This window comes from Acomys minous (assembly GCF_964271855.1).
Source record: "Acomys minous genome assembly, chromosome: 12".
Classification (NCBI taxonomy): domain Eukaryota; kingdom Metazoa; phylum Chordata; class Mammalia; order Rodentia; family Muridae; genus Acomys; species Acomys minous.
The window spans coordinates 18845044-18871187 of NC_140493.1; the positions used below are offsets into that span (position 1 = coordinate 18845044).

At 53.4% G+C, this 26144-nt stretch overlaps 1 protein-coding gene across 3 annotated transcripts in view; it reads right to left on the reverse strand.

Moving 5' to 3' along the window:
• The window catches only part of MPPED1 (metallophosphoesterase domain containing 1), a 78008-nt gene extending 52177 nt beyond the window's left edge, over positions 1-25831 (reverse strand). The window contains exons 1-3 of one of the 3 annotated variants that reach the window (XM_084748645.1): positions 25780-25831; positions 12944-13272; positions 5608-5789 (exon numbers count right to left, since the gene is read on the reverse strand). In XM_084748645.1, coding sequence (XP_084604771.1) covers positions 5608-5789; positions 12944-13167 — 406 coding nt within the window. In that variant the 5' untranslated portion in view covers positions 13168-13272; positions 25780-25831. Of the gene's footprint in view, positions 1-5607; positions 5790-12943; positions 13273-25327; positions 25423-25779 lie in introns of those variants that run through there. The other 2 variants (XM_084748646.1, XM_084748644.1) reach the window with 2 other exon arrangements.
• Positions 25832-26144: the final 313 nt, after the last annotated feature.

Below are 26144 nucleotides of genomic sequence, written 5' to 3' on the forward strand. Positions count from 1 at the left end.
ACACCCCGACACTGAGACCCCGCAACCAACCACCACCTACCCTATGCTACCACATAGGCAGTTACAAGCCTGTCTGTCTCCAGGGCCCGAGCCAGAGCTCACATGCCCCCAGGGCCTCTGTGGCATGGTGGTCAAGAAGGGACAGCCAGGTAGGGAGTCTCATCCACTGTGGTATGGAAGGAATGTACACACAGATCTGAAGCACTCTGGGGAAGAGCCTTGTGTCTTGAGGTGTGGAGAAGCAGGGAGGACGGATGAGGAATCCAGAACTAATGGAATCAGAAAGACGTCAGAATCGGCCCCAACTTCTGAGCGCCTCTCATCCAAGCCCGAAATTGGCCTCTCAAGATGTGAGGGACCAGAGGGGCCACCCTGACAGAGAAAGCCAATTGGGGCGAAGGAAAGGTGGCTAAAGAGGACCCTCAAACTACAGCAGCATCTAAAACTTTTCTTTTCTTTCTTTCTTTTTTTTTTTTTTTTTTTTTTTTTTTTGGACAGGAATAACCGGGATGTGTACGCTATGAGCCGTGCCCACTCTGCAGGGGGTGGGCAGGCCATTCATCCTTTCTGGCTCCTTCTCCCCGCTTGAACTGCACAGAGGGGAACTGTGCAGCCCTCGGGGGCCTTCCACACAGTCACAGCAACACTGCAAAGGAGGCGAGATCCAGACCTGGGTTTACAGTAAATCCTACACTTCCTTCCCCACCCCTCCTCCCTTGCAGATTTTAATTAAGGGTTTCCTTGCAGAAGACCGGGTTCTATTTAACTAAATCCTTGGCCCCCTTTTATATTGTCTTCTCTATCGGTTCTGTGCCAGGGCGCCAGGAAAAGTTAATTATAACTTCTAAACACTCCATTAAGTTCCCCACCCCCCAACAAGTCTTCCTCCTTAGCCTGAGGCCGTGCAACTAAATCAGCTGGTTCATCGTCATCGCGCCCTTCACAGCCCTCACTCTGTCACTCTTCCGTTCTCAAGGCTAAGCAGCCTTGGCTGAGCTAGCCTGGTCTCCATCTTCAGGCCTTCAGGGGAGCCCATAGGAGGAGTCCACAGGATGAGCAGGAATCAAATGGGCTGGCTTCAGGCAGTATCACACCCACTCAGCAAATGCCACTGGTGAGTGGAGGAGACCCGACCAAGAGGACAGACAGGATCTGAGCCCAGGGAGGCAGACAACCGAGCAAGATGTGGCTTGCTCCACAATGCATGGGGGTGGGGGCAGAGCTCTAGAAGGTGAAAACAAGCCTGAAGGCCTGATGACATCAGTGAGGGGAGGGGTGGGGGGCGGGGAGCCTGAACTGTCTGTTGGCCCTGAGGAAGGCTGGAGGTACCCCACTGCTCTGGGTGGGAGTGAGAGCTAGGGTTAAGACGGTTGAGAGAGAAGAACCAAGGGACCTTCACAGATCAGGACAGGGCTCAACAGAAGGGAAGGAAGGGCTGGAGAGATGGCTCAGTGGTTAAGAGCACTGCCTGCTCTTCGAAAGGACCCAGGTTCAATGCCCAGCACCCACATGGCAGCTCACAACTGTAACTCCAAGATCTGACACTTTCACACCAATGCACATAGATTAAAACTAAATAAAATATTTTTTTAAAAAGGGGGGGGGAGAAGAACTCCTCAGAAGTCTGGTGCCAGGGGCAGAGGCTGGAAAGGGACAGGAAGGAGTCAACTGCCTTTGGCCTCCTGCCCATCCTAGGGCATGCAAGGGCTGCGACCAAAGCTGGAACTGGAAATGAAGGCCGTACAGCGCGTGTGTCCTCAGCCAGGGGCCAGGAGGCAGTTCCTGGGCAGGCCAGCTGGCAGCTTCCCAATAGGACTACCATTTATCATTTGGCAGCAGCAGAATACAGCCTGAGGTCCTCACCCAGGGAACCAACCAGTGTGTGTGGGGGGGGGGGTGGCACAGAGGGGTGGGGGCAGGCAGGTGTGGTGTGACTCTGTGCTGCCTGCTGACCACACCATTGCCTGAGGAGGAGAAAGCACCTTCCTTTGTTTTCTTTTTTTCTTTTACTCAGAACAGTTGGAAGATGCATCCTCAGCCATTTCTTAACTTCTTACTGGGAAAGTCCCATGAGAAAATATGGAGCTGCTGCGGCCCCCAGCTCCATCCCTCTAAGGACCCAGATGGACGTCTCCAATGATGAAAGCACAGACATCCCTGCATGCTGGCAGCAGCTCAGTGGCAGCGTGGGATGCGCCACTCAGCCCCGGTCACGTACCTAAACCTGTCTCGCTGAGGGGTCTGCGCTAGCTTTTGAATCTCCTGTCTGTGAGGAACTGGCCTCGAATGAAACTTAACATGACTGACCAGCCAGTAGGGGGAAGACGTTGCCGGGGGTTCAGCTCCAAGACCGGGCAGGTGACGACACAGCGTGCAGGCTGAGAAAGGGCCCTGGGTACACTGGGAGGACCGAGAAGCCAGAGTGGACTCTTAGCCATGCTGCCCATCCCTCCTGGACAGACATTCAGCACCAGTCACCAGGAAGAGGAAGTGTCCTCAGAGCCATGAGCTCTGCCTTTATCTGCTGCAGGATAGCACGCACTTCCTTTAAGGAACTGGGAGAAAACGAGGCCACGACAAAGGAGATACTTCTCCCAGTCCTACCACCCAGACATCAATTCTGGAACCTTCCAGAGTTTCTGGCTATGATGCTGACACTCAGACTTGACTCTCCAGATCTGCCTTTGGGAAGTCATGGGGACCACCTCCCCGTTAAACCTAACAGCCTCCATCATACTTAGAATCAACCCCTCCTCACACTGCACTCAGTTTGGTTCTGGTGCCGCCTCAGGGCCTCCAGCAGCCATGCCCTTTGCCCCATAGTCTTTCCAGCTCTGCACAGTCCACCCTATGCTCACCCCCAGGCCTGGTCCAAAGTCACCTCTGCAGGGTGTCCCATCACTACCCAGCCAAAGGCCTACACTACCATGTCCCCAAGTCCCAAGGTCAACCCTCAGCAGATTCCTGCTGCTCTCGATCAACCAGGCTGCCATCCCTCCACTAGCCTGAACAGGGTCCTGGAAACTTCCTCATCACTGTCCCCAGCACCTGACACAGGCTGACTCCTATGGGTGCATCCAACAAGCGTGTTCTTCCAGTCGGTTCTCTTGTCTAGGGAGACGGCTGACTGCAGAGATCACACGTCAACACTCAGAAACGGAGAGGTGAACGGTGCATTTACAGCCAGCCCTGCCAGCTCACCTCCCCACAGTCTCCCTCCTCTGAGCCTGCGCCTGCTCCCTTCCTGAGGGAGCTGTGATATGGCAAATGCCAGTTTACAGAAGCGACTGTAACACGTGCTCCACACTTTACAGTCCACAGAGCTTAAATGTTTCTCCCACCCCAGCCGTTAATCTGTCTTTGGGGGTGGACAAAGCAAAGGGAGGCTGACCGCCATGCAAAACGAGGTAACTGAGGTCCAGGAAAGATCTCCAGATGCCGCTGACATCCGCTCAGGAAGCAGACCCAGGGTGTCAGCCCAGATGGTAGAGCCACACAGCCTGCTCCTTACTTTATTCCCAGAGCAAGAGAGGCAACCAAGAGCCTCACCACAGAGTCCTACTGCCTGAGTCTGAATCCCAGCTGTACCACATACTAGCTGGGTGACCTCAGGAGAGTTGCTTTGCTTCTCTGGACCTTGATTTTCTACTCTGTAAAGTGGATCTAACAATAGCTGCTCTCTCATGTCGTCAGGACTGCTGGAAGTGATTCTACACAGGAGGGCACAGAGTAGACATTCAAGAAACACACACACACACACACACACACACACAGCTATCTCCCAGCAGGAATCTCCAAGCCCTTGGGACTCTCTCTTTTCCCAGCAGGAGCTGTCCTCTAGCAATCTATCAAGAGGCTCATTCCTGGGCCTGGGTCAAGAGTAGAAGGCAGCTCCCAGCTCCCCACTGGGCAGCTCACCCTATACAGTGACGGTCCTGGGCTCTGCAAACACTTCAGGGCAGTCAAGAAGAGAGGAGGATCGTGGAAGGAAGCCCTCAGGGCCCATGCTTTGCCCCCCCCCCAAACCATCTGGCCACACCCTGTACAGATTCTCAACTCATTTGTCAAGGCCCAGGCCTCCAAGCCAAGCGCCCCTTGAGGACTTCCTTTCCCTGGAGAAAGCCACAACCCATTCCCATGCTGTCCCTTGGTGATCCAGACCTATAGACCACTCAGCTTAAGGCACACGGAAAGGTCCATGGATTGTCTGTCATCTGTCCAAAGAGAGTGCAAAGAGAAACATCTTGCCATAGGCATGACCACACTTTACCAAGGCAGGGAGCCAAAAAGAGCTTGCCACGCCAGGCCTGGCACATGGTAGGTGTCTGGCCTGTGGTGACCCTGACACAGTCAAATGGAGCCCTCTCATCTTTCATCACTCACAGAAGAAGGCATAAAGAGCCACCCTGGGCACAGAGAAGCGTGAAGGCGGCAGCCCAGAGCATGGCCAGGGAGGCACCTGGCTTGCACCGGCCTTGGCTACCCGACTCCCTTTCTCTAGCCTTCATAGGCTTCAGCCCAAATGAGCCTGGATTAAAATTTCCCATTTGAAAAAAAGTCAATATTTAAAGTGCCAAGGCTGCCAAGTGGAAGCAAATCCTTGCTTGTAAATATTTGTTTTCAGTGGCAGAACTGGGTCTCTCATTCACTGCAGCTACGCATCTCATGACTGCCCCCCCCCACCCGCTCCACAGCTCCCAGGCAGCTGCACGGTGGCACACCCGGGGACTGCAAATGACTGGACAAGTCTGTCAGCCAGCGCCACCAGAGAACTTCTTACAGGGGGAGGACTGACCACCTCTCCTCTCCAGGGCAGCAGTCCTGTGCGCCAGGCTACCCCAGAACCATCCGTCTGCCCACCCCTCCCCAAAGCAGAGACAGCGCCACTTCACTGGGACCTTACCAGATTCCAGAACATGCAAATTCCCTACCCTAGGTGCTGGGGGAAGAGTGTGCTAGTTTAACTCTTTATTTTTGGAAGATGAAAAGCTCCCGGACAATGCCGTATCCGTTATTACCTTGTGGGGCCAGGCTCTGCTGCCTACGCCACCTGCTGCCCACAGAATGAACCACCTCAGGTCCCTGTGGCCCTGGGGGGCCCCACAGAGCAAGGGGCTCTCCTCACTGGAGGCTGAACCACAAGCATATGAATGGAGGACCTGCCCTGGCCTCGCTGTTCCCACAAAGTCATTCATCACACACCAGCTCGGCCATCATTCATTCATTCACTCATTCATTCATTCATTCATTCATTTACCAGCTGCTTTATGGGCAAACTATACCAGGCACTCAAGGCTGAACACACAGGTGACCATACACATGTGAGCCATGTCCTTTTGGGAGGGTCTCCAAGACCAAAGATTTTGATAGACAAATGGCAGTCACAATTAAGGTCCAGTGTTGGAAAAGGGAGGCTCTGGGTGGGATGGGAGAAAGTTACAAGACCCACTCTGAGAAGACAAGGAAGACCCTCCCCCCCCCAAGGTGGTGCTCAGGCCCAGAAACAGCAGGGTAGGGCAGGGCAGGGTAGGGCAGGGCAGGAGAGGGCAGGCCTGGATGCCACCACGTGGTCCCAAATGCCAGGTGTGCTCAGCGCACAAGACCTACCCAGCCATTCATTGAACTTCTTCACCTCGCTCGGGAGCCCCAGCTCCGTGAAGTCCCCGGCGTGGATCAGCACGTCACCATAGGGCATCTGGATGGGATCTGTCCTTGAGTGGGTGTCAGAAACACAGACAAAGCGTGTGTAGCCAGGTGGCTTCGGGGCATCGTGAGGCACCGGGTCCACCCTGTAGGAAGAGAAGATGCTCCAGGTTACAGGGGCCACAGAGCTGGGATCCTGTGGGGGTAGTGGGTCACAAGAACGCAGCGCCTCTGTGCTCAGAGCCACATCAACTCATCAGATAGGGTCCAGTTGAACATGAGCCAAACGGCCAGCCTCCTGGAGGACCCAGCAAAACATTTTTTTGTCCCCATGTGCCGCAGCATCCCCTCTTTCCCGTGGTGTAAGGGATAGTCCTCATTGTCAACTGGATGGAAACACAGACCTGGAAGTATCTACGAGGATGCTTCCCTAAAGGTTTCGCCCTGAATGTTGGGGGCACCATTGGAGTCCCAGACCCAGTAAAAACAGGGAGAGCTGAGCACCAGCGGTCATCTGACCTTACTTCCAGACACTGAACACAGTGACAGCTGCCTCCTGCCTCCATGCCTCACAAACCATGACAGACTGTAGGCCTCGAACCGAGCATCTGATTGCTGTGCCCACGTGCAGCACCTACAATTACAGCCCGGCTCCTTCCCTGGACTAAAACAGCATTTCCCAGCTTTGCTTGTCATCACTGCTAGGCCTGTGGAGTTTTCACTGCAGAAACACTCTGTCTCCTATGTTAACTGTCTATGCTTTGGCTAGAAGTCAGTTGGTTTTTTTTTTTCAACCTCTCAAAACCATCTCTCACCCCTGGGGGGCACTATTGCCCCGCTGATGCTGTGTGGCCTGAAATCCCTGGTCCGTTCAAGAAAACTGGCCCTCAGTTCAGCACTCAGCACGGCTACAAGATGCAGAAGGCACAGTGTCCCAGGAGAACAGAAGGGGAGGGGAGACCCCAAAAGACAGGTGACAGCTTCCCCAAGACTAAGGCAGTGTGGTCATTTTGATCCAAGACTGGGATTCTGTAAGACAATATCTCTGCAGTCAGAAAACCAGGTCCCTGAGCTCAGCTCTGCCACTGTCACTTAGACACAAGCAGAACCCATGGTCTGGATTGTTCCTCCCTGTACAGGAACATGCCAGAAATGAACTGAACATAGCATAAGCTACATCCCCGTTCCCAGGAGCCCTCGCAGCCGGCTAAGGGCTCCGCCATAGGCCCCCGCCACCCCCCCAGCCCCCCCACGAGTCCGGTGTTCTTCGCAGAGCATACCACATCTGCAACTAAATGACTTCACCAGGCTCACAACGCTTAAAAAACAACACAGTGACATTTCAACAAGCAGCCTTCTCCAAACGAGTACGCCGCTGGAGGAGTCGTGTTTAAATCTAATTATGCGTCAAACCAAAAGCAGTACCGTATCAGTTACATAAATACTTTTAAAGACATCTTTCTAATTATCCTTTTTTTTTTTCAGACAATATACTTCGAAGAAATTTAATTAACACCTTATGAGAGACATGGGTTCAGCATGCTAATGTGCACGGTACATCCTCACGCTGGATCTGCAGCAGGTGGAATCACCACACCAGCCTCTCCCTTCCCTCAGGCACCACAGAAGGAAGCACCCTTGGTCCCCTTTGGGGGTTGTTAAGCCTAGACAGAGCCCCAGCAGCTTGGAGCTAGGCTGGCTGGAAAAACAGAAATTTTCCAAATGAGTCCAGGGATGGGCAGCCAGGAAGGTACGTCTCCTCTCTCCCCCCCCCCCTCTCTCTCTCCACCCATTCTGTGTTTAATTAGCACACGTCCTGGGGACCTAAGAGGAGCCAGCTTCTGAGCCCAGTGAGGCCAGAGGGATGAGCGTGCTAGCATCCTGCCCACCAGCAGCCCACAGATCACAGGCAGCTATAGACTTGAGTAGACTGTGACCCTGCAGTCCTAGGTTGTGATGGGGCAACAGAAGGGCTGAGGACCAGAGAAAGCCATCTACTGCTCTGGGTTCCTGGAAGCTTCCAGAAGGAGGCAGTGTGTAAAGAGATCTGCAAAGCAAATCTTCATGTAATTTTCACCTTTCCTAGGTGCCTTCTCTCCAAGGCAGTCTAACAGGCTGAGGAGGGCTGGGGACCGTTCCCATCTGTGCTCTGCCCACCGTGACAGTGCTGACTGCACCACAGACAGGCAACCAGTGCTAGACTACCAGTGGACATGGGCACTCAGGGAAACCAAATAAACCCATGTATTCTCCCATGCATTAAACACACGCATGTGCACACACACACACAAACACACACACCATACAACATGCACACACAACACATACCACACACAAACAAATACACACAGACACACACAGCACACAATATATACACACAACACACAAACACACACAATACACAACATGCACACACAACAGAGACAACACACACACAACACATACCACACACACCACACACACACAAATACACACAGACACATACAGCATATCACACACATACACACAACACAATTTACACAACACATACATACATACAACACACACACACATAAACACACACTTTATAGATGCCATAAAGTTACAAGACCAAGTCAAAAGAGCAAGAGAAAGGAAGAAGGGAGAAGCTTCGAGCATGGTGGGACCCAGCAATCTCTCCCTAAGAGGCGACCTGGCCACCAGGCAGCTGATGGCTGTCATCAACAGGGCGGCTATGGGAGCCTGCGCTCTTTAATTAACTTTACCTTATTTCCCTGCACCCTGAGGCTTCTGAACACAGTGAAGACAGAGCCTGGAGATCCCCAGAGAGAGAGCTAAAGCCTCCTCTTCCCAGCTCAGCTCTGTGGCAAAGCTGTTTGCCCAACCTTGCAAGGAAAGAGAGCAAGCTCCATTCCCAGTGTCTGGGAGCTCAGAACAGACTAAGCAATGTCCCCGAATTAGCTTTCTTCCCTTTCCTCATAACCCTCTGCCCAGTATCATGCTGGTGTCTCCATTTAACAGGTGACAAAACTGAGGCTTTGGAAAAGGCTGTTTCACCCACAGTCTGCCATGGAAGCTGGCTTCAGGGGACTATGGAGGTCACTCAGTAGGTAAAGTGCCTTCAGCTCTGTCTCCAAAAGCCATCCTGGACAGTACTACATCTGTATCAAACCCTCACACAGACCTCATGAGAGACATGCTGTGCCTCAGTTGCCCCCAGAGAAACAGGGTGCTATGAAGGCTGAGGTTCCCATAATGCAGGCAGCGGTAGGACTGGGCATCAGCCTCGTTGTTTGCAAATTCTGCAAATGAGGAGGCTGAGGCCTGGGATGGGCAGTGGGTGGTCAGTTCATACCACAGAACTGCCCTGACCTGTCTGGTGTTCTGCCCCAAAAAAGGGCAGGTTCCAAGGCAACCTGGCCACCTGCCCACACACAGACACACACACACAGACACACACACACATACGCACACAGACACACACACACCTGGACCTGTACTTCCTGCTTGCTGCCTCCCGGCCTTCAGCTAGCTGGTCATCCTGGCTGGGATGGGCCGCTCTGCTTCCCTCACACGCTGCAGCACCTCCGAGCTCCAGACCCTCTTCCTGACCACACCCTTCCTCCATCATCTTTCTTTGCATTTGCTGTACAAGGATGGGGCAGGGGTGCCTGGGAACCAAGCTCACCCACCAGAGAGCCTCTGCAGCTGGGGCAGAGCTAGGAGGCTTGTGATCAGTAAGCTTCGAGGAAGGTTTTCCAAAAGAGTGATGCTTGAAGGATGTCTACAAGCGCATGCAGGGTCGAGAAGCCTATACAAAGATCCAAGGCTGGGGCTGCAGAGATGACTCAGTCAGGAAAGCATTTGCCTCAGAAGCAGAAAGGCCTGAGTTCCATCCCTAGAACCCAAGGGCAAACTGGACAGAGGCGCATGCCTGTAATCCCAGCCCTGGGAAGGTGGAGGCAGGATGGACTCCGCCTGAGCAGCAAGATCCAGGTCTCCAAAATCAAGGTGGACAGCTTCTGAGGATACATACCTGAGGTGGACCTCTGGCCTCCATGTATACACACACACACACACACACACACACACACACACACACACACACACACACAGACACACATTCATGCGCACACACAACGTGTGCATATCTTCACGATCACACACATGTGCACACAAGCATACGCGTACACACACATATACCACATGCCCACACATACACCACATGCACACACACACATGCATGCACACAAGTATGAACACACACAAGACCTGGGGCAGAACAAAGGATGGAAGTTTCGGGAAACCAGAAGCAGCTGCCGTGCCCGTTGCCCGGGCATCCTCTCCTCCTGCTTTGCCCCTGGCCCAACTCCAGGCTGAGCCCCATCCTTCAGCTAGTGAACAGGCCACTCCCAGGGCAGAGGATGGGTATCCTGGCTCTATATGCTCCCTCTGAAGCCTCGGTTTCTCCCTTTGCAGAGAGAACACCAGGTGTCAACCCCATCAAGTGCCAGGGACCAGGGAGAGAAGGTTCCTCCCAGCCTAGCTCTCCCTCCCACTCCTCTCCCTCCCCTCCCCAGCACCTAGCACTGCCTGGGGGACCCAGAGGGCATTTAAAGGGTCAGTCCATGTCCCTGGTGACCCTAAAAGGGCAGAGGGAAGAGCTCCTTGCTTAACACCAAGTGTCTCCACCCCAGACATCTTCATGGCAGACTCCAGCAACCCTGTCTCTCTCTCTCTTTCACTGCCCACTGCCACACCTGCATGCCAGGGGTCCTGATGCCTGGAGCGCTCTCCTGAGAACCCACAACTAGAGGCCTCAGTTCCAGACAGTCATCACTCAGGCAACGACAGACTAGTTACCAGCGGGGTCTCAGGGGCAGCTGAGCAAATCGCACAGCTCAATCAGAGGCTACGTTGAACTGTCACTGTTATTATTAAACATAAATTATAGATTTATTAAGTGGGACCCCCCCTCCCTCACCCCCAGAGACAAAGCCCATGGCAGTGATAAATCACTAGGCAGGGCGACAGTGTCCACTCGGCACACCTCTCCCCGAGGCAGAGTGGCCGCTTGCCAAGGAAATCCCCAACAGCCTGGGGACCTCCTATGTGGATTCTGAATGGAAAGGACAGGAAGCAGTGGTCCCAGAGCCCTGTGCCCTCCCAGACTTCATCCTGAAAAAAACACAATGTTAAATTTCAAAGTTCTCTTTGTGCTCCTCCCCAAGCCCTGCCCACGCCTCTGTGGGCCACTCCACCCCTGCCCCGTTGCTCACGGAAGCTAGGACCTTCACTGCCATAGAGCAGGCCAAGGGAGGGGAGAGGTGGAGACCAGGAGAGACACCAGCTAGCCAACAGGGAAGTCACCATGCTTTTTCTCCATGGCTTTTACTGCTACAAGTGTCACACACTGACGTGCTGCTGCCTCTCAGCAGATGTCTTGAAACACAAGCCCAGTGAGGGCAGGCACCTGTCCCTGACCACTTCAAGCACTGAGCTCCACACCCAGGCCTGAGTCGTGCTAATCTGAGCAACACCAGCCGCTCACATGGCTCCACTACACAGAGACATCTCTATTGCACCCACTGTAATCTGCGATTTTCCATTGTGGAAACTGAGGCATCAAGAGGCATGAGCCCCGCCCAGCTAGGCCACCCCAGGACCTGTGTTTCCAACCAACAAACTGTCTAATTGTTTCCAAGGAAGCTGATGGAATGGACAAAGGAAGGGCGGGCGGGAGGACTGGCCTTCACTGCTCCATGCTCAAAGGAAATAGTCACCCTCTCTCACTGACTCACTCAGTGCCCTTCCCAGGACACAGTCTGGCCCCCAGAGCCTATAGCCAGCCTCTCCTACACAGGCCTCTCACACATTCCCATTGGTCAGGGTCCTGTCCAGTATCAGGGACCTCAGTATCAATATCCTCAATCCCACACACACACACAAAAAAAGTCTAAGCAGATTGAGACAGGCCTCTACCTGTAGCATCCCCACCAGGCTGCCAGGTCCCGAAGACCAAGAAACCAAGAAGAGATGTGCCCTCAACAGGGCATTCAGGCTACCCAAATCCCTCAGTCTGGTTCCCAAATTTAATATATATAAAGGAGGCAATACTCAGATAGAAATCCACCAAAAACTATATCTTCTGACCACCTGGAATGAAGCCTCCACTGGAGCAACAGAAAAATAGGCATTCCTACACTGGAAACCCCATCTGTTCCAGACCACACAACTGCCACAGTCAATGCCTTTCTCCCAATGACTTATCTCCCCCTAGAACACTGTTCAACAGAACCTGGGGTTGAAGGGAGCCACACAGGAAGGAGTAACCACTCACCACACTGGAACCCCATCACTCTGCTGGGATTTGAAGGACTCACACATTCATAGTACCTTCTCCCTGAGTGACAGCTGCTGGGATCACATGAACCTGCTCACTCCTTAGAAGTAGGGCTCCTGCCCTAGAGGTTGGGGTCTATAGCCCCAGGGATAACCTAACATTCTAGCAACTTCACAGCACTGGGTCACCCTGGCCATAGCTGCTACTTCCTTGCTCTGTCACTAGGGAGCCATCAGTCTCTCCTCTCTGTGCTGGAGGGATCAAAGAGACTCTGACCCAGAGCAAGAAGGCACCTGAGACACTAAGCAGGTACAAGAAACTGAGAGGAGGTGGTACTGAACGCCCAGCCCTCCGCCCCGTAGAACACTTTAGGAGCATGGGGCCAAATAAAGGGAGAGAAGACAGCTAGTCCCGGATGGCATCCTAATGCACTCTTGGGCCTACAGCAAGACCCTCTCTCGCTTACTATGACTCAATCTCCCTGTTAGAGTGAGTCAGACTAGGAGTCAAGAACCACACCCCCAGGTCACAGCTGAAACTCAGCCCTTAGACATCCCTACCCACCCCATCCCACCCTACCACCTCAGTGCGCCCCACCCACCCCAAGCCCAACCTCCCAACCTCCCAACCCCACCCCACCCACCCCTACCCCCCAACAAGCGAACCAAGGGTTTCACAACATCTGGCTTCCCGGTCAAATCTTAAATCTCTCAGCACAATTATCTCATTGTCAAACATCTCTGGAAGCATTCACCAAGCCCAATAAGACAGGACAAAGGGCCAACGTGGGTCCCTGGGGCTACCAGTCTGAGGTTTCTCTCAGGTCCCCTCTCAACTTCATTCAGCCCAGGTGGTCCTTTGCAGAAAAAAGGTTTGGGTCCGCAAGCCTCCGCCCGGAGGGTGTGTTTGCCGGTGTACCAGAAGCCAGGAGGCACCCACGTCCTTGTACCCACCCGGTCCCTGGGCATCTGCACTTACATCTGCACGTGCGGTGGCTGGAAGCGGCCCTGGTTGATATTGTAGAAGGTGAAGGCCTGGGTGGGGTTGGAGCTGTACTCGTCCACCTCAATGATGAGTCGGCCATGTTGGTGTCGCCGCGCGGCCATCACGTGTGACTGAGAGAACGCCATGCCCAGGCCACAGGGGAGCAGGGCCAGGGCCTCAGCCTTCAGGATGCCAGCATCCCACCTAGGGCGCCACATGGACCTCTGTGGGCCGCCCGGGCATCTCCCACCACCACCACCACCACCGCTGCCACCACCACTACCGCCACCACTGCCGGGTCCCCAGCCAGACCTGCGAACAGACTGAAGAGACGAAGCAGAACCATGCGGCAGTTAATCTGTTTGGGATTTGTTTTATTTAATGTCAGATGAAGATTTAGAAAGAAGGCGAGGGTAGGGGGATGAGAAGGGGGGAGGAAAACACAGTCGCACACAGCTCAAAAACTCATTACAAATCTTTCCAACTCAGCAGTTTGATGAATATACTTTGGTAAAAAAAAAGAAGAGAGAAGGGAGGGAGGGGATCATGAGGGAAAAAAAAAAAAAGCCCGCGATGCCATGAACGGATGCATGCATGGACCAACATGTTTAAATACTTCAGACTTTTTTCCCCTCCCAACAGGATTCTCGGAGCCTACAGAGTAGCTGAGCTGGGGACGAGACAATGGCTGGTATTTTGTAAACAGGGAGGTTAAATTTTTTATTTTTCACATTTGAGGTACAGGAAGGATTCCTGGCTAGCTCCACCTCCTCCCCACATAACTCCCCCCAACCCCAAAACACAGCCACACAGCCACAGCCACGCCCCAGCAAGCCCAAGCAGGTGGGAACCGCATGGGGTGAAAATTCCTCCTTCGACATAAATTTAGCCTCGAGACATCTTTCAGAGACACCCAAAGAAGGGATTTTCCAAGCAGCGGCCACACAGTCCCCCGGCTGAGGCAAGGTGGTGGTCCCTGGCGTGGGGGTGGGGAGGAAACGTGGGGGGTGGGGAGGATAAGGAGTTCTCCCTCCTCACACCCTGCCCTGCCCCCCAGGATCCCAGGGATCCCAGTTCCTGTCAATTCATTAACACACTTAATCACAGTGAGAATTCCAGGTTTTCCCCCCTCATTTTTCTTTCAGTGGGAAGGTGCGAATTTAAGTGGACTACAACTGCCCTGCAGCAGATTCCCAGTCAGCTGTGTGGAGCCTGGAGGTGCAGACCGGGGCAGTGAGACGCATTCTGGCCTGGTGAGCTTGTGCCTGGTTATTGTCGCCCTGGTTCCCTCACACCTATTCACAGGAATTTTTTTTTTAACTGTGTGAGCAGGCCGTGTCTTGAAGGGTTTTTGGTTTGGTTTGGCTTGGTTGGTGGTGGTGATTGTTTGTTTGGGGGTTTTTTGTTGTTAGTTTGTTTGTTTTTGTTTTTGTTTTTTGTTTTTGGCCTTACTGTTTTCAGGGTTGTACTTTTTAAGATCCCTCTGACAGCCCCATTTGTGCTGTATTTAACCAAGGAGAAAATGACATATCTTAAATGATTCCTGGACACTTGGATCCCAAGCACATTAAAGGAAGAGAAATCTCCCCCGTGCTTTGTGCTCGGAAAGGGAATCGACACACTCCGAAAACAAATTAGATTATGAAAATGACAAAAATTAGAGACTGGAGAACATTTTAATTACGTGCAAGGAGAAACGGGTTATTAATTCTTAAAAAAAAATATTCTCAATCATCACCATACAAGGTAAAATAAAATAGCAATAATCTCTTCTCCTCTCAAAACATGGAGAGAATGGGACACTCCTGCCAGGCAAGGTAGCGTACATCTGTAGTCTCAGGAAGCTGAGGCAGGAGGATTGCTGTGAGTTTCAAAACTCATCTCAAAAAGAGGTGGAGGGGGTAGGAGATCTAGCTAGAGAGACACCTGTAAGGCCAGCACTTGGGAGGAAGCGGGGGACAGGTGGTCAGCAGTTCAAGATCATGATCCCCTACACAGTGAGTGCGAGGCCAGCCTGGGCTACATAAGACCCTGTGGCTCAGCAGTTCTGAGCACTGGCAGCTCTTCCAGAAGACCCTGGTTCAATTCCCAGAACTCACATGGCAGCCCACACCTGTCTGTAACTCCAGTTCCCAGGGCATCTGACCCCCTCACATGCAGGCAAAACACCAATGCACATAAAATAAAAATATAATCATTTTTTAAAAGATGTTTAAAAATGAAGAAAGAAAGGAAGGAAAGAAGGAAGGAAGGAAGGAAAGAAGGAAGGAAAAATGCAAAAGTAGACTCAGAGTCACAGTGACAGCTAAAACCCCAGACCAAAGCACCTGCCCCCATCCTACTATCCTGTCCAGATGGGGACAGCCATGCACCCTTCACAAGCCCTTGGACAAGACCTTCCTGCCGGGGTCCTGTGAGAAGCCTGGATAGCTGCTAAGGACAGAGTACGTGCACCTTGACTCATCCCTATATGCCACCAGCTGTGACCATAAACAAGCGTTTACACTCCCATGGGCTGTCTGGTCACCCACAAAATGAAAGGAACAATAGTCCCAGCCTCGGAGGTGCGAATAGTAAACAAGACACCACCCATGTAAACTGGTTGTCAACAGGGCCTGGTGGTACACAGCAAGTGCTCAATAAATGCAAGCTGTTACTATTCTCACAGTAGCCTCTCCCAGGGGCCCATCACAAAGTTTCACAGATGTTGAGAACATGGATGGATGGGTGGATGGATGGATGGATGGATGGATGGATGGATGGACGCATTGACAGACACATGCATGAGGATGGACAGCGTCTGGCCAGACTCCTTCCCCAGCACCCAGCGCAGGCCTGGCAGAGGATGGGTGTCTGAGCTCAGCCCAGGTCTGAGAGACCTCAGTCCCTTTCCTTCCCTTGCTAGGCCCATTCCATCAGCCTATTAGGGTGTTGGCCACACTGGGCCAAGCTTGGATAAAGGGGAGTCCAGGGACACACACACACACACACACACACACACACACACACACACACACACACACACACGCTGCCCCTCAGGAAAAGCCACCTGGCAGTAGCAGATTCCGAGGGAAGAGGCAGGTAGGGAGTCCCGGGGTGCCAACCTTACAGCGCTACACTTCACTTCACATAAAGGGGACTCACCGCAGGCCCTGCCTAGACAGACCAGGGAAGCCAGACCGCAGTACCTCCTCCTGAGCTTCCATTTCGTGTTTATGGGGCCGTTGCTGCAGCCGCCAGCGCACCCGCATTCAGCTCCGCAGTGCACGGAGGGAGAGGGCCTTCCCCAGAAATGGCTGTCAGCTGGGAGCCGCTCACACCTGGTTCCCCAAACAGAGTACCTTGTATGCACGGTGGGTGTATAGCTGGCTTAAGTCCCTGGCTCCCTGATCAGTGGGGTGACCTAGAACCAGTTCACAGGGCCTGGCGGGAGGGCAGTCGGCCAGGACTAGTCCAGAGGTGGGGTGAGATGCAGAGAGAAGCGGGGGTGGAAGGAAGGAAGGAGGGAGGGAGGGAAGGAAGGAAGGGAAGAAAGGGAGCCATTCACCTTGTTCAATAAATGCATTTCAGGTCCCACTTGTCCCTGTCCCCTATGCAAAAAACAAATAAATAAAAAAACAAAAAAAAAAAATACTGAAAACATAAAGAGGCCCCACCTCCAAGAAATAACCTGGGGTGGGTTGGAGGTAAACACATGAATAAATAGAAAATGTGTTTTCGGACTACAGCCTGCATCTGGAAAATAGAGCTTAGAAACAGGGTAGCGTGCAGTGCGGGTGCTGTACACTGGATGATCATGAAGGCTGCACTTACAGAAGACATCTCAGCCAGGCGATGGTGGCGCACGCCTTTAATCCCAGCACTTGGGAGGCAGAGGCAGGTGGCTCACTGTGAGTTTGAGGCCAACCTGGTCTACAAAGTGAGTCCAGGACAGTCAAGGTTAGCTACACAGAGAAACCCTGTCTTGAAAACAAAAAACAAACAAACAAACAAACAAAAGAGATATCACCTGTTATGAGAGGTGAGTGACCCAGCCATGCGCCAGCCTGGGAAAGGAGAGTGGAGGCAGAGGGGGCAGCAAGTTCAAAGGCCCTGAGGCTGAGGAGCATCTACTGACCCTCCTGGTACTGTGCCTCTGGCTGGCTGCCAGCAGGCTCATAGGGTGAAGAGGTCGTGAGTTCAGGTGATGCTGTGCTGTGGGATGTTGGGCACCGTCACTTAATCTCTCTCTCTACTCCCCTAGTAGCCTCCTCTTGGTGTTACAGGAAGCACTCTCGAGACTTCCTCTCCATAAAGCCCCAGTACCAAAGTCGGAGTTTGAAGGTTCTGGGCCTGCCTGGTCCAGCACCAGTTGACACATTCTCTCTACCTAGGGACTGGCTTAAGTCTTGTCCTCTTCTAAGATGGCCTTTCTCTGGTGCCATGGTGTTTGGCCAGAACACTGAGGAGCAGGCCGTGCTGAGACCCCACTGCGTAGGAAGCTGACCCCCAGAGTAAAGGTCCCATTGCAGTTCCCACAGCTGCACCCCGGCTTGGCCTGGATTTCTGCCGGTTTTAGAGCCTGTCGCCGAAGCTACTCCACAGCAGCCTCCAAGGGTGGTTAAAACTCATCCTGCCCACTTCCTCTGGAATGCCCAACTTCCTATGAGTAGCTGCTGCCCTCCAGGAAAGCCAGCAACTCTGGACACACCAGGGTGACACCCAGCCCAGCTTCCTTCCCCTCATTCCTCAGCTCCAGCCTGGCTTCCCTGACAACAAGAAGACAGCACAGATCTCCACGAACACACACTTCTCACACCACTCCGCCCCTGGGTTTGGCTATCTATTTCCTGGCCTTGGAGATGATGTTCTACCAAGCCTCCCCGGACTGCATCAGAGCCTCCACCCATTGCCCCCAGAATATCCCCCAATTCCAAGCTTCCACTGCTTGTCCTGGTCCTGCATCTAAGACAAGTGAGAAACCAAAGTATAAAATGATGGACAATGGATGCAGGCATGCATGGGCAGATAAATGCATGAGTGGATAGATTCATGGGTCATAGGTGGGTGTATGCACAGATGCATGGATGCATGGATGCATGGATGGACAGATGGATGGATGCACACATGGGTGGATGAATGGACGCATGAGTGGACGTGTAAGTGTGTGGGTAGATGGATGGATGGATAGATAGATGTGTGGATGGATGGGTGTTAGACGGGACAGATGCATGTGAGGCATGGACACATGCATGGATGAGCATTCAGAGCCTTTGCATCTGACAGACCACGTTTAAGAGTAACGCTCACTACTCCAGATCTTTCCTTGGGCTTTTCTTGCAAGTGTGCAGATTCTGAGTCTCTGTCGCATGACAGGGGCTCCGGCGCACAGTTGGTGCTTAGTCTGTCCAGTTAAGGTGGTTCCGATGAAGCCCAGGGTTCCGCAGGGAACTCCTGAGAACTCAGCAGAGATATCAAATGACCACAAGCCCCCTGCTCTGACTGGAGTCCTAGAGGCCCCCAGAACTCTTCTCTCCTACCTTATCACTGGGCAGATCACAGATGTTCTGCCTCTTGGAACAGGTATCTGGACACACTCAGTGCACATCCCTTGACTGTTTTTTCTAGCACTACTGGACTCTGGTCAAACCAATACCCTACTGGTCCTCCTCTGGGGCACTCCAGTTGTGGGACTCGAGTGATCCAGGCTTTCTAGCACAGCTGGAGATATAGAACCTGCCTGGTATTCAAGGCCCTGGAGACAGCAGGGGCAAAAGGTGCCCTGGGCCTCCCATGCAAGCCTGCAAAGCAAAAGAATCTGTGGCCCAGGAGTAGCCACCACCCAACTGTGAAGCTTGCTAACCTTCATGTACCAAAGACCAGAAAGGAGGGAGACCGAGAAGGGTCCCTAAACACAGAGCATCAATAGCAGAGGAGACGCTAGGTCATCTAACAGCTGAAGTCGGAAGATGCTGGGCAATTGGGCTGGCACTGCCTGGAGCTACATTTGCTTTGTTGCATGGTCTGAGCGCCTACCTCTACCCACATTGAGGCCTCCTGAAGTCTGTGGACCCTGGACAGTGCCGATTCCAGCCTGCTGGCCTTGTGCCATGGTCTTTAGTCTCTGCCTAGCTCTGACCGGGAAGGGGAAGTTTGCCTCAGGCCAAAATAAAAACAACCACTTCAAAAAGCCACCAACGCATCTCTTCCAGGGACAGCTTTAAGGAAAACTGAATCGTGGACAGTATTGTGATGCAGAGTCTAAAACTCAGGCAGCAATCCTTAACTGTGTATAACCCGTCATCCCAGGGGCAATATCTCCCAGAATGCGAGGCGTACCTTCCCTTGACTACTCTTGGCATGCCTTGAGTGCGAGTGGGTCAGGCGAGCACCCCAACCTCTCTAACCAGCCAGCTCAAAGTGCCAGTACTCATGCTGGGTGCTGGCTCAGAGCAAAGCTAGATAGAGCCAGCTCTGGAAGGATGCTGTTTATTCGGGCTTTTGTTAGAATGTAGCAAATGTCACAGGGAAAACTCTGTTTCTGTCTCTGTCTCTCTATCTGTCTCTCTCTGTCTCTCTCTGTCTCTGTCTCTGTCTCTCTCTCTGTCTCTCTCTCTCTCTCTCTCTCTCTCTCTCTCTCTCTCTCTCTCTGTCTTTCTCTGTCTCTCTCTCTGTCTCTCTCTCTGTCTCTCTGTCTCTCTCTCTGTGTCCCCCACCCCCACCCCACCCCCCACCCCTGTGTGGTCACCACAGGCAAAAGCACAGCGGATAACACTAAGGACAAAAGCCCTGAGGGGTTCAAGCAATGGTACCTGAGCTCCAGCCCCGAGACCCACATGGCGGAAGAAGAGAACTGACCTTCCTATGGGCTGCCCCTCTGATCTCCAAGCATGACATGGCGTGTACACACACACATAAACACAAAACTTAAAATGTAATAAACATGCTTTTAAGTACGAAAGCATAGAGGTTCAAGTAAGATTTTTTTTTTGAGCCATAATCTCCACACTAGCTCAAAAATCACTTTCAGCTGTATTTTCTTTCCTTATTCTGTCTAAGCATAAAAATATAGAATTGACTGAACTGAAACTACCACAGAGGGTATAAAAAATAAATAAAACAGAAGAATTCAAAGAAAGGGAAAAGAAACAGCCCTGGGGCGGAGTGGGGTAGGGTGGGGGTCAGACCCAGCCTCACAAGGTCCTGCAATAACAGGGCCTGGGTCTGGCCTCCCTCTGTACCCACTGTAGGTCTGGCAACGGGCATCCATGACCTGGTGGATGAGCTGACGAGCTGACTGGATGCAGAGATCCAGAGACTGAGTGAAAAACGAGACCCTGCGCCCCTGAGACGATCAACCACAAGTGACTTTTTAAAGCATTTACCACTTAAAAACCTTTTAGCTGGGCCCGCGTTGAATGTACGACTACGAGATTTTCAATCCTCCTAATTCCTCAGCTGTGCTGCGCCCAGTCAGTGACGCTTCCTTTTCCAATTATGTACTTTTATTTCAGAACCATCATGAGCACTGTTTACTGGATCGTGTCTTGGCTGCCACAAATAGCTGCTCACTTATTTCCTTCCCTGGAGACACCACTTCAGTGGGTTCACCAAGCTCATCTCCAAATCCAGAAAGGTCTCCATTCCCACCGCACCAATGGGGACCTGAGATGCGCAGAAGCCCACACGGCGCAGGCGCAGAAGCGCGTCTACACGCCAGCGTGCCACTTCATAAGTGATTGCAATTCTCGGGGCTTCCATATCGCTGAGCGGATTCACAATCACGCAGATAACAGCGAGAGGACCCATTTTAGTTTTCCTCCCGCAAGGTGCTGTGTGTTAGTTTACAAAACAGAACTCTTGGAGGTCAGAGCATCAGCAGGGCTGCTGCGGGAAGCTGCTCAGTAGTGGCTCCAACACAGGCACAGACATCCCACACGCACAAAAGGAAGCAAGGGTTAAGTGTGTAAGAGCCAGCACTGCATCTCATTCACACACACACACACACACACACACATGCACTCACTCATGCATGCACACCCACCAGATCACACTCAGTGTTTGAGGATGTTGGGGACATACATCACTGGGGTGGGAGCAAGGCACAGAGGTCTTGGTGGCCTGACATGGCATATCTGATGTGTAAAGAAAGTGTGGCTTGGAGGCTTTTGTGGAAATCTATTAGACAGATGCCTCTGAGGAATACCAAGGCTCCGTCAGGGTTCCGTGTCTTTGGGGGGGGGTGGCTGTTTCAGAGATAAGCCCAGGTCTAGTGTGTGTGTGTGTGTGTGTGTGTGTGTGTGTGTGTGTGTGTCTGTGCGCGCACGTGATTTAGGAATTTGCAATTAAGAATTAAACTTCTAAAGTGTGATCAATTAGCTAATGTGCCCAAGTGGCAAACACACAAATGACAAACCCTATTCTTTACTCCCTACCGGGACAAAGCAGGAAACCAGGGGTGGGTGTGGTGGGAGAGAGAGCCCACTGGCCTTTTCCACAGATGCCAAGTGTCCAAAAGCACTTCTTTATGAAGGTGGGGAGCAGGCAGGGCGGTGGCAGGAGGAAGTGCTTGCATTTCTCAGGTGCAATGCGTTGTGTGCAGCTTTTCAAGTTGCAGCTTGGTACAGGGGGGGAAAAAAAGCAAGCAGATGAAATGGAGAGGAAGGGAAGTGATTAGCCTGTTGGAAACGGGAAGCAGACGTCGTCGTTTTCTCCTTAAAGCGATGGAAACGAGCACAGCGATGCTCAAAGTCCCTCCGCGTGCATCAGTGCGAGGGCCTCAAGGCCTCTCGGAAGGAGGCGATGAAAACGCAAAGGCTGCAATAGGAAGATGCTCGTTAAGGTGTCCATAGGGTGGTGGAAAGAGAATGCTACAGCGGCCTGATCACAATCCACCCGAAAGGGAAGTGGAGGGGGGGCCGGGGGGAGAAACTGCTTCCATCTACATTGAATGGCCAGGTTCTGACATCGTTACTGGCCAGCTTCACGGAAGAGAAATCCACGGAGGAAACCACTAACACCTCAAGTCACTACTTGAGTTCTGAACAAACATAATCTTGATTTGTTAAGTTTGCTTTTTGTTTTGTTTTGTTTTGTTGTCTTCTTGATGAAATCTGGATTGCCCCATAAGTGTTGAAAATAGAAACAGAGGATAATTAAGCCTTCTTTCATTAGGGGGGAAAAAAACTGAAATAGAGGAAACCATTTGTGTCAGCGGCTTACTGGCCAGCTGGATCATCAGGAGTGGCACGGTGAGCCGAATTAATCCGAAATGTTTCTGCCTGGTGCCACCTCCAAAGAGGGGCTTGCTCTCTGGTGACTTTTTTTCCCCCTCTTACCCTGAGAGATGCTTTGCCTTCTCATTTCCTGGTCTCCTCCTCAGCCTCAACCCCAAACAATATCAGTGGCAATCTCTGGACGATGCTAGCGGGTGACATGGTGACACAGCAGGCACCAGGCTGCAGGAGATGGCTTTTGCCATACCTAGCACAGCCCACACCATATGATCCTACTTCAGAAGGTGCCACCTCTGCCAGCCTTTCTCCCTGGACCCTAGGTGTGAGATGTATCTAGCTTCAGAGGGTACAGCATTGGGGCAGAAAGGAGACCCCAGAAGCAAGCTTGCCTCTCACCTGAGGGACCAGCAACATTGCTCTGTGGACCAGTATATGCCTGAGAACCTATTTCTAGGCCTCAGGCCCCAAGGAGCCAGGGCCCCAGGCCCTTTCTCATCTGAGGTGCAGACAAAGATTGAATGGGAAGACCTATAAGAAACAGGAGCGTGTGTATTGAAGGGTGGCCACATGCAAAGACCCCTCTTTTTTTTTTCCTTCTTTTTTTTTTTTTTTTTTTTTTTTTTTTGTTCTGTCGAGGGAGGGTTAGTGGGAGAGACTGTCATGTTATCACTTCAAGGACTTTGACAGACAGTTCCGGGATAAGGGAGAAACTCCACCCTTAACTGCAGCTCTGGGGACTTGAAAGGCATTCACTAACCTCCGCTAATTGCATGTTTTTCTGCGTGTCATATTTACGTGTTGGAAGTCTTGCCTGGCCCATTCATTTCCCCTGCCCCAGTATTCATGATCACTCACAGGCCTGAGGTTGGAAGAGTGAAAGCGTCTGGAGAGATGAAAAGCTGACCACGTTCTGGCAATGGCATCCTTCTTTCCTGTTCATCGTCCCCCCTATGCACACACACACCCCACCCTCCGTGTGCTCCTTCGGTGAAATCCAGCCTCCATCCCTAATGCTTCAGGCAATGGAGGGAGCTGTGTCCTGTGTGTGGTGAACAGACACCCGGCTGCCACCGCCTGGGTGGGAGGGAGCAAGTTCAAGCGAGAATAAATGAACTCACTTTGGACGGATGAAGATTTAGCAGCCCCTTGGGTGGACCGGATAGCTTTACAAAGCTGCTCTGCTTGAGTGCAGTTCCATGGGTCTCGCAGTGCCTTCCGGATGCAACCCGGACCCTTCCAGAAATGCTCCCAATTGCCATCTCCTACCTACGCCTAGACCTGGTCCAGTGGTCCCTAAATTTGGGGCATCAGTCTGGGTGAGTGTGAATGGATCTAAGCACACCACCCGGTGCTCGCTTGCATCTCAGACGCATCACTCCACGCATTGGACTTAGAGCCTACCCTCATCAACGCGAAGGAATTCAATTCACTCTCCGGCTCTTCCCAATTTCCTCAGGCTGAGAAGTAAACCGGGAAGCAACCCTCCTCAGACCCATTCCCGGGCACACAATTAGATGTTCAAGACTAAACATTGTCTTTTGAGCAGCCATCAGCCAATTAACACCGTTCCAACTCCGGGGGAGACTGGAAGAGACACAACCATTTCACTGAAATCCATCTTGAGTAAAAGGAGGTTTTATAAGTATTGAGGGGCTGCCACTTGGAAAGCCAATTTGTGGGGAGACGGGCGGTGCACAGATACACGCGCCCACGGAGCAGTCGCCTGCAGCCTGCACCTTTCTCCAGATGCCTTCCTGTTACCACCAGCTCCAAAGCCTGGTGCTCTCCCCTGCCTCGATACCCACCCCCAGATGCTCTCCTAATGCCTTGGATTCTAACTGAGATGGAGCAATCACCCCAAAACCTGTCCAGCGACCCCCCTTATCCCCAGGGGGATTTTTAGTCATGTGCCAAATACTAGTGAAGTTGTTTTAATTTTCCTTTAGCCAAGGCCACTTGGGGTGTTAACATGGTTACTGCCTTCGAGAACACACACACACACACACACACACACACACACACACCACACACAAATGTAGCTGATCCCTGCTAGCAAGTGTGCCACCACCATTCATACCCGGCAAGAAGCCCAACCATTCAACGGTGTCTCACTTTTGTTCCCTGGGTTTAATTTTATAATTGTTAACAGTTCGTTCTCCTCCCAGCCATTCAGGGGAAAGAGGGAAATGGGGCGGGGGGGGGGTACAATTCTGAAAGAATGCTGGGGGAGAGAGGACAGCACAGTAGTGACGAGGAGACAACCCTGCCCAGCTAGCTGGATAGGGATGGCATCCCGCTCCAATTTGTTGGGTCCTGACCCCAAGGAACCACTGAGTCTGAGCCCAGAAGGTAAGGGAGCAGATGGAGGATGAGGGGGTCTTCAAACCCCTAAGACTGGCCTCCTAGGTTCTTTCACATAACAGCTCTCCTCTGCCCCTGCCTGAACCCAGGGAGGCTGTGCTTGAATTCTCCATCCTGTAGCATGTCCCAAAATAAACACACAAGAAGCAGAACGGCTTTCAGCTCGGGCAGTCCATGAAATGCTGTCCGAAAGGACTGGGTGCTGTCTGGTTAGTCACTGAAACGCACGACTGTGCACAGCAGCAAGCAGTAAGTGTGTTGAATGAGTGAAAGAAGGATGATGGATGGATGGATGGATGGATGGATGGATGGATGGGTTGACGACACATTGATGTTAGTGAAGTTCCCAGCAATACCCAGCAAAAGTAGCCACTTGACCAGCATGAGTGCCCCCTCCTCACCCCACCTCCTCCGAGAGCATCAGCAGAGGCTGGCAGCACACAGTAGGCTCTCCACAACAGGGGGTGGCTATTGTTACCACCCTCATCATCACTTGCACCCCACCAGCCCTCTCCTCACACCGGTTACTCCAACAGCAGCCAGCGGCAGCCGGCCAGCCTGGGAAAAGTTTCGCTGACCGCGCGGCCGGGCCGAGCCCCCTCCCGCCCACACCGGCCCCGCGGGCTGCGCAGCGGCAGTGGCCGACCCCGGCCGCGCGCCCAGGGCAAGGCAGCGGCGGCCAAAGTAACTTTGCGGGCGCCGCGGGGGCCCCCCGGGTGCAGGGACAGGGTCCCGGCCGCGCCCCCTCCGGCCCGCCACCCGCGCCCGGCCCGCGCGCACTCCCGGCCCGGCCGGGTCCTACCTGGCCCCGGGCTCCTCTTCGGCGGCCGCGAGCAGCAGCGCGCGCGGAGGGCGGCGGGGGCCCGGCTCCCGCGAGGGCGGCGCGCAGGGGCGGGGGCCTCTGCGCCGCGCGGCCCAGACTGCGAGTGGGAGCCAGACTCCTCCTTCGCCGGGCGGGGGGCTCCCCGCGCCCCCTCCCCCGCCCAGCTTCGCGCCGCCCCGGCCCCGCGCGCCGCCGCGCCGCTCCGACCGCGCGCCCGGGCCCCGCAGGAGCGCGATCGCGGCCTCGGGCCCCGGCCCCGCGCGCCCTCCCGCCCGGGTCCCGGCCGCCCCGGCCGCGCCTGGGGCCTCGGCGCCCTCCTGGGCCCGGTGCCCGCATCCCGCCGCTCAGGGGCCGCCTGGAGCCCTCTCCACGCAGCCCCTGGCCCCAGCCGCCGAACGCCAGGAGAGGGGAGCGGGGCGGGGCGCCCTCACCTCCGGAGCCGCGCGCCGCACTAGGCACCGGGTGCAGGGGCGTGCGTGGCTCCTTCCAGGTACCCAGGCAGCCGCTTCGCTGCCAGGACCCCAACCTGGGGCCACAGGAGAGCTCTGTCCCTGGAGAGACGCGGACACCTCCCCCCTCCTTCAACTGGATCAGGCCTGGGTCCTCCCACGGAGCCCCTTCTGACTCCTGGTCTCCCACTCTGCGGCCTCCTGGGTGGCCCGCAGTGGCCTCACCTAAAAATCCAGAGCTGGCAGGTAAGCCTGTCAGGGAGGCAGAAGACCCAGCACTAGATTACTGAGAGGCCCTGCCCCAGGAGACAGCGAGGAGCAGATCTGGAGGTCTCTCCAGCTGGAAG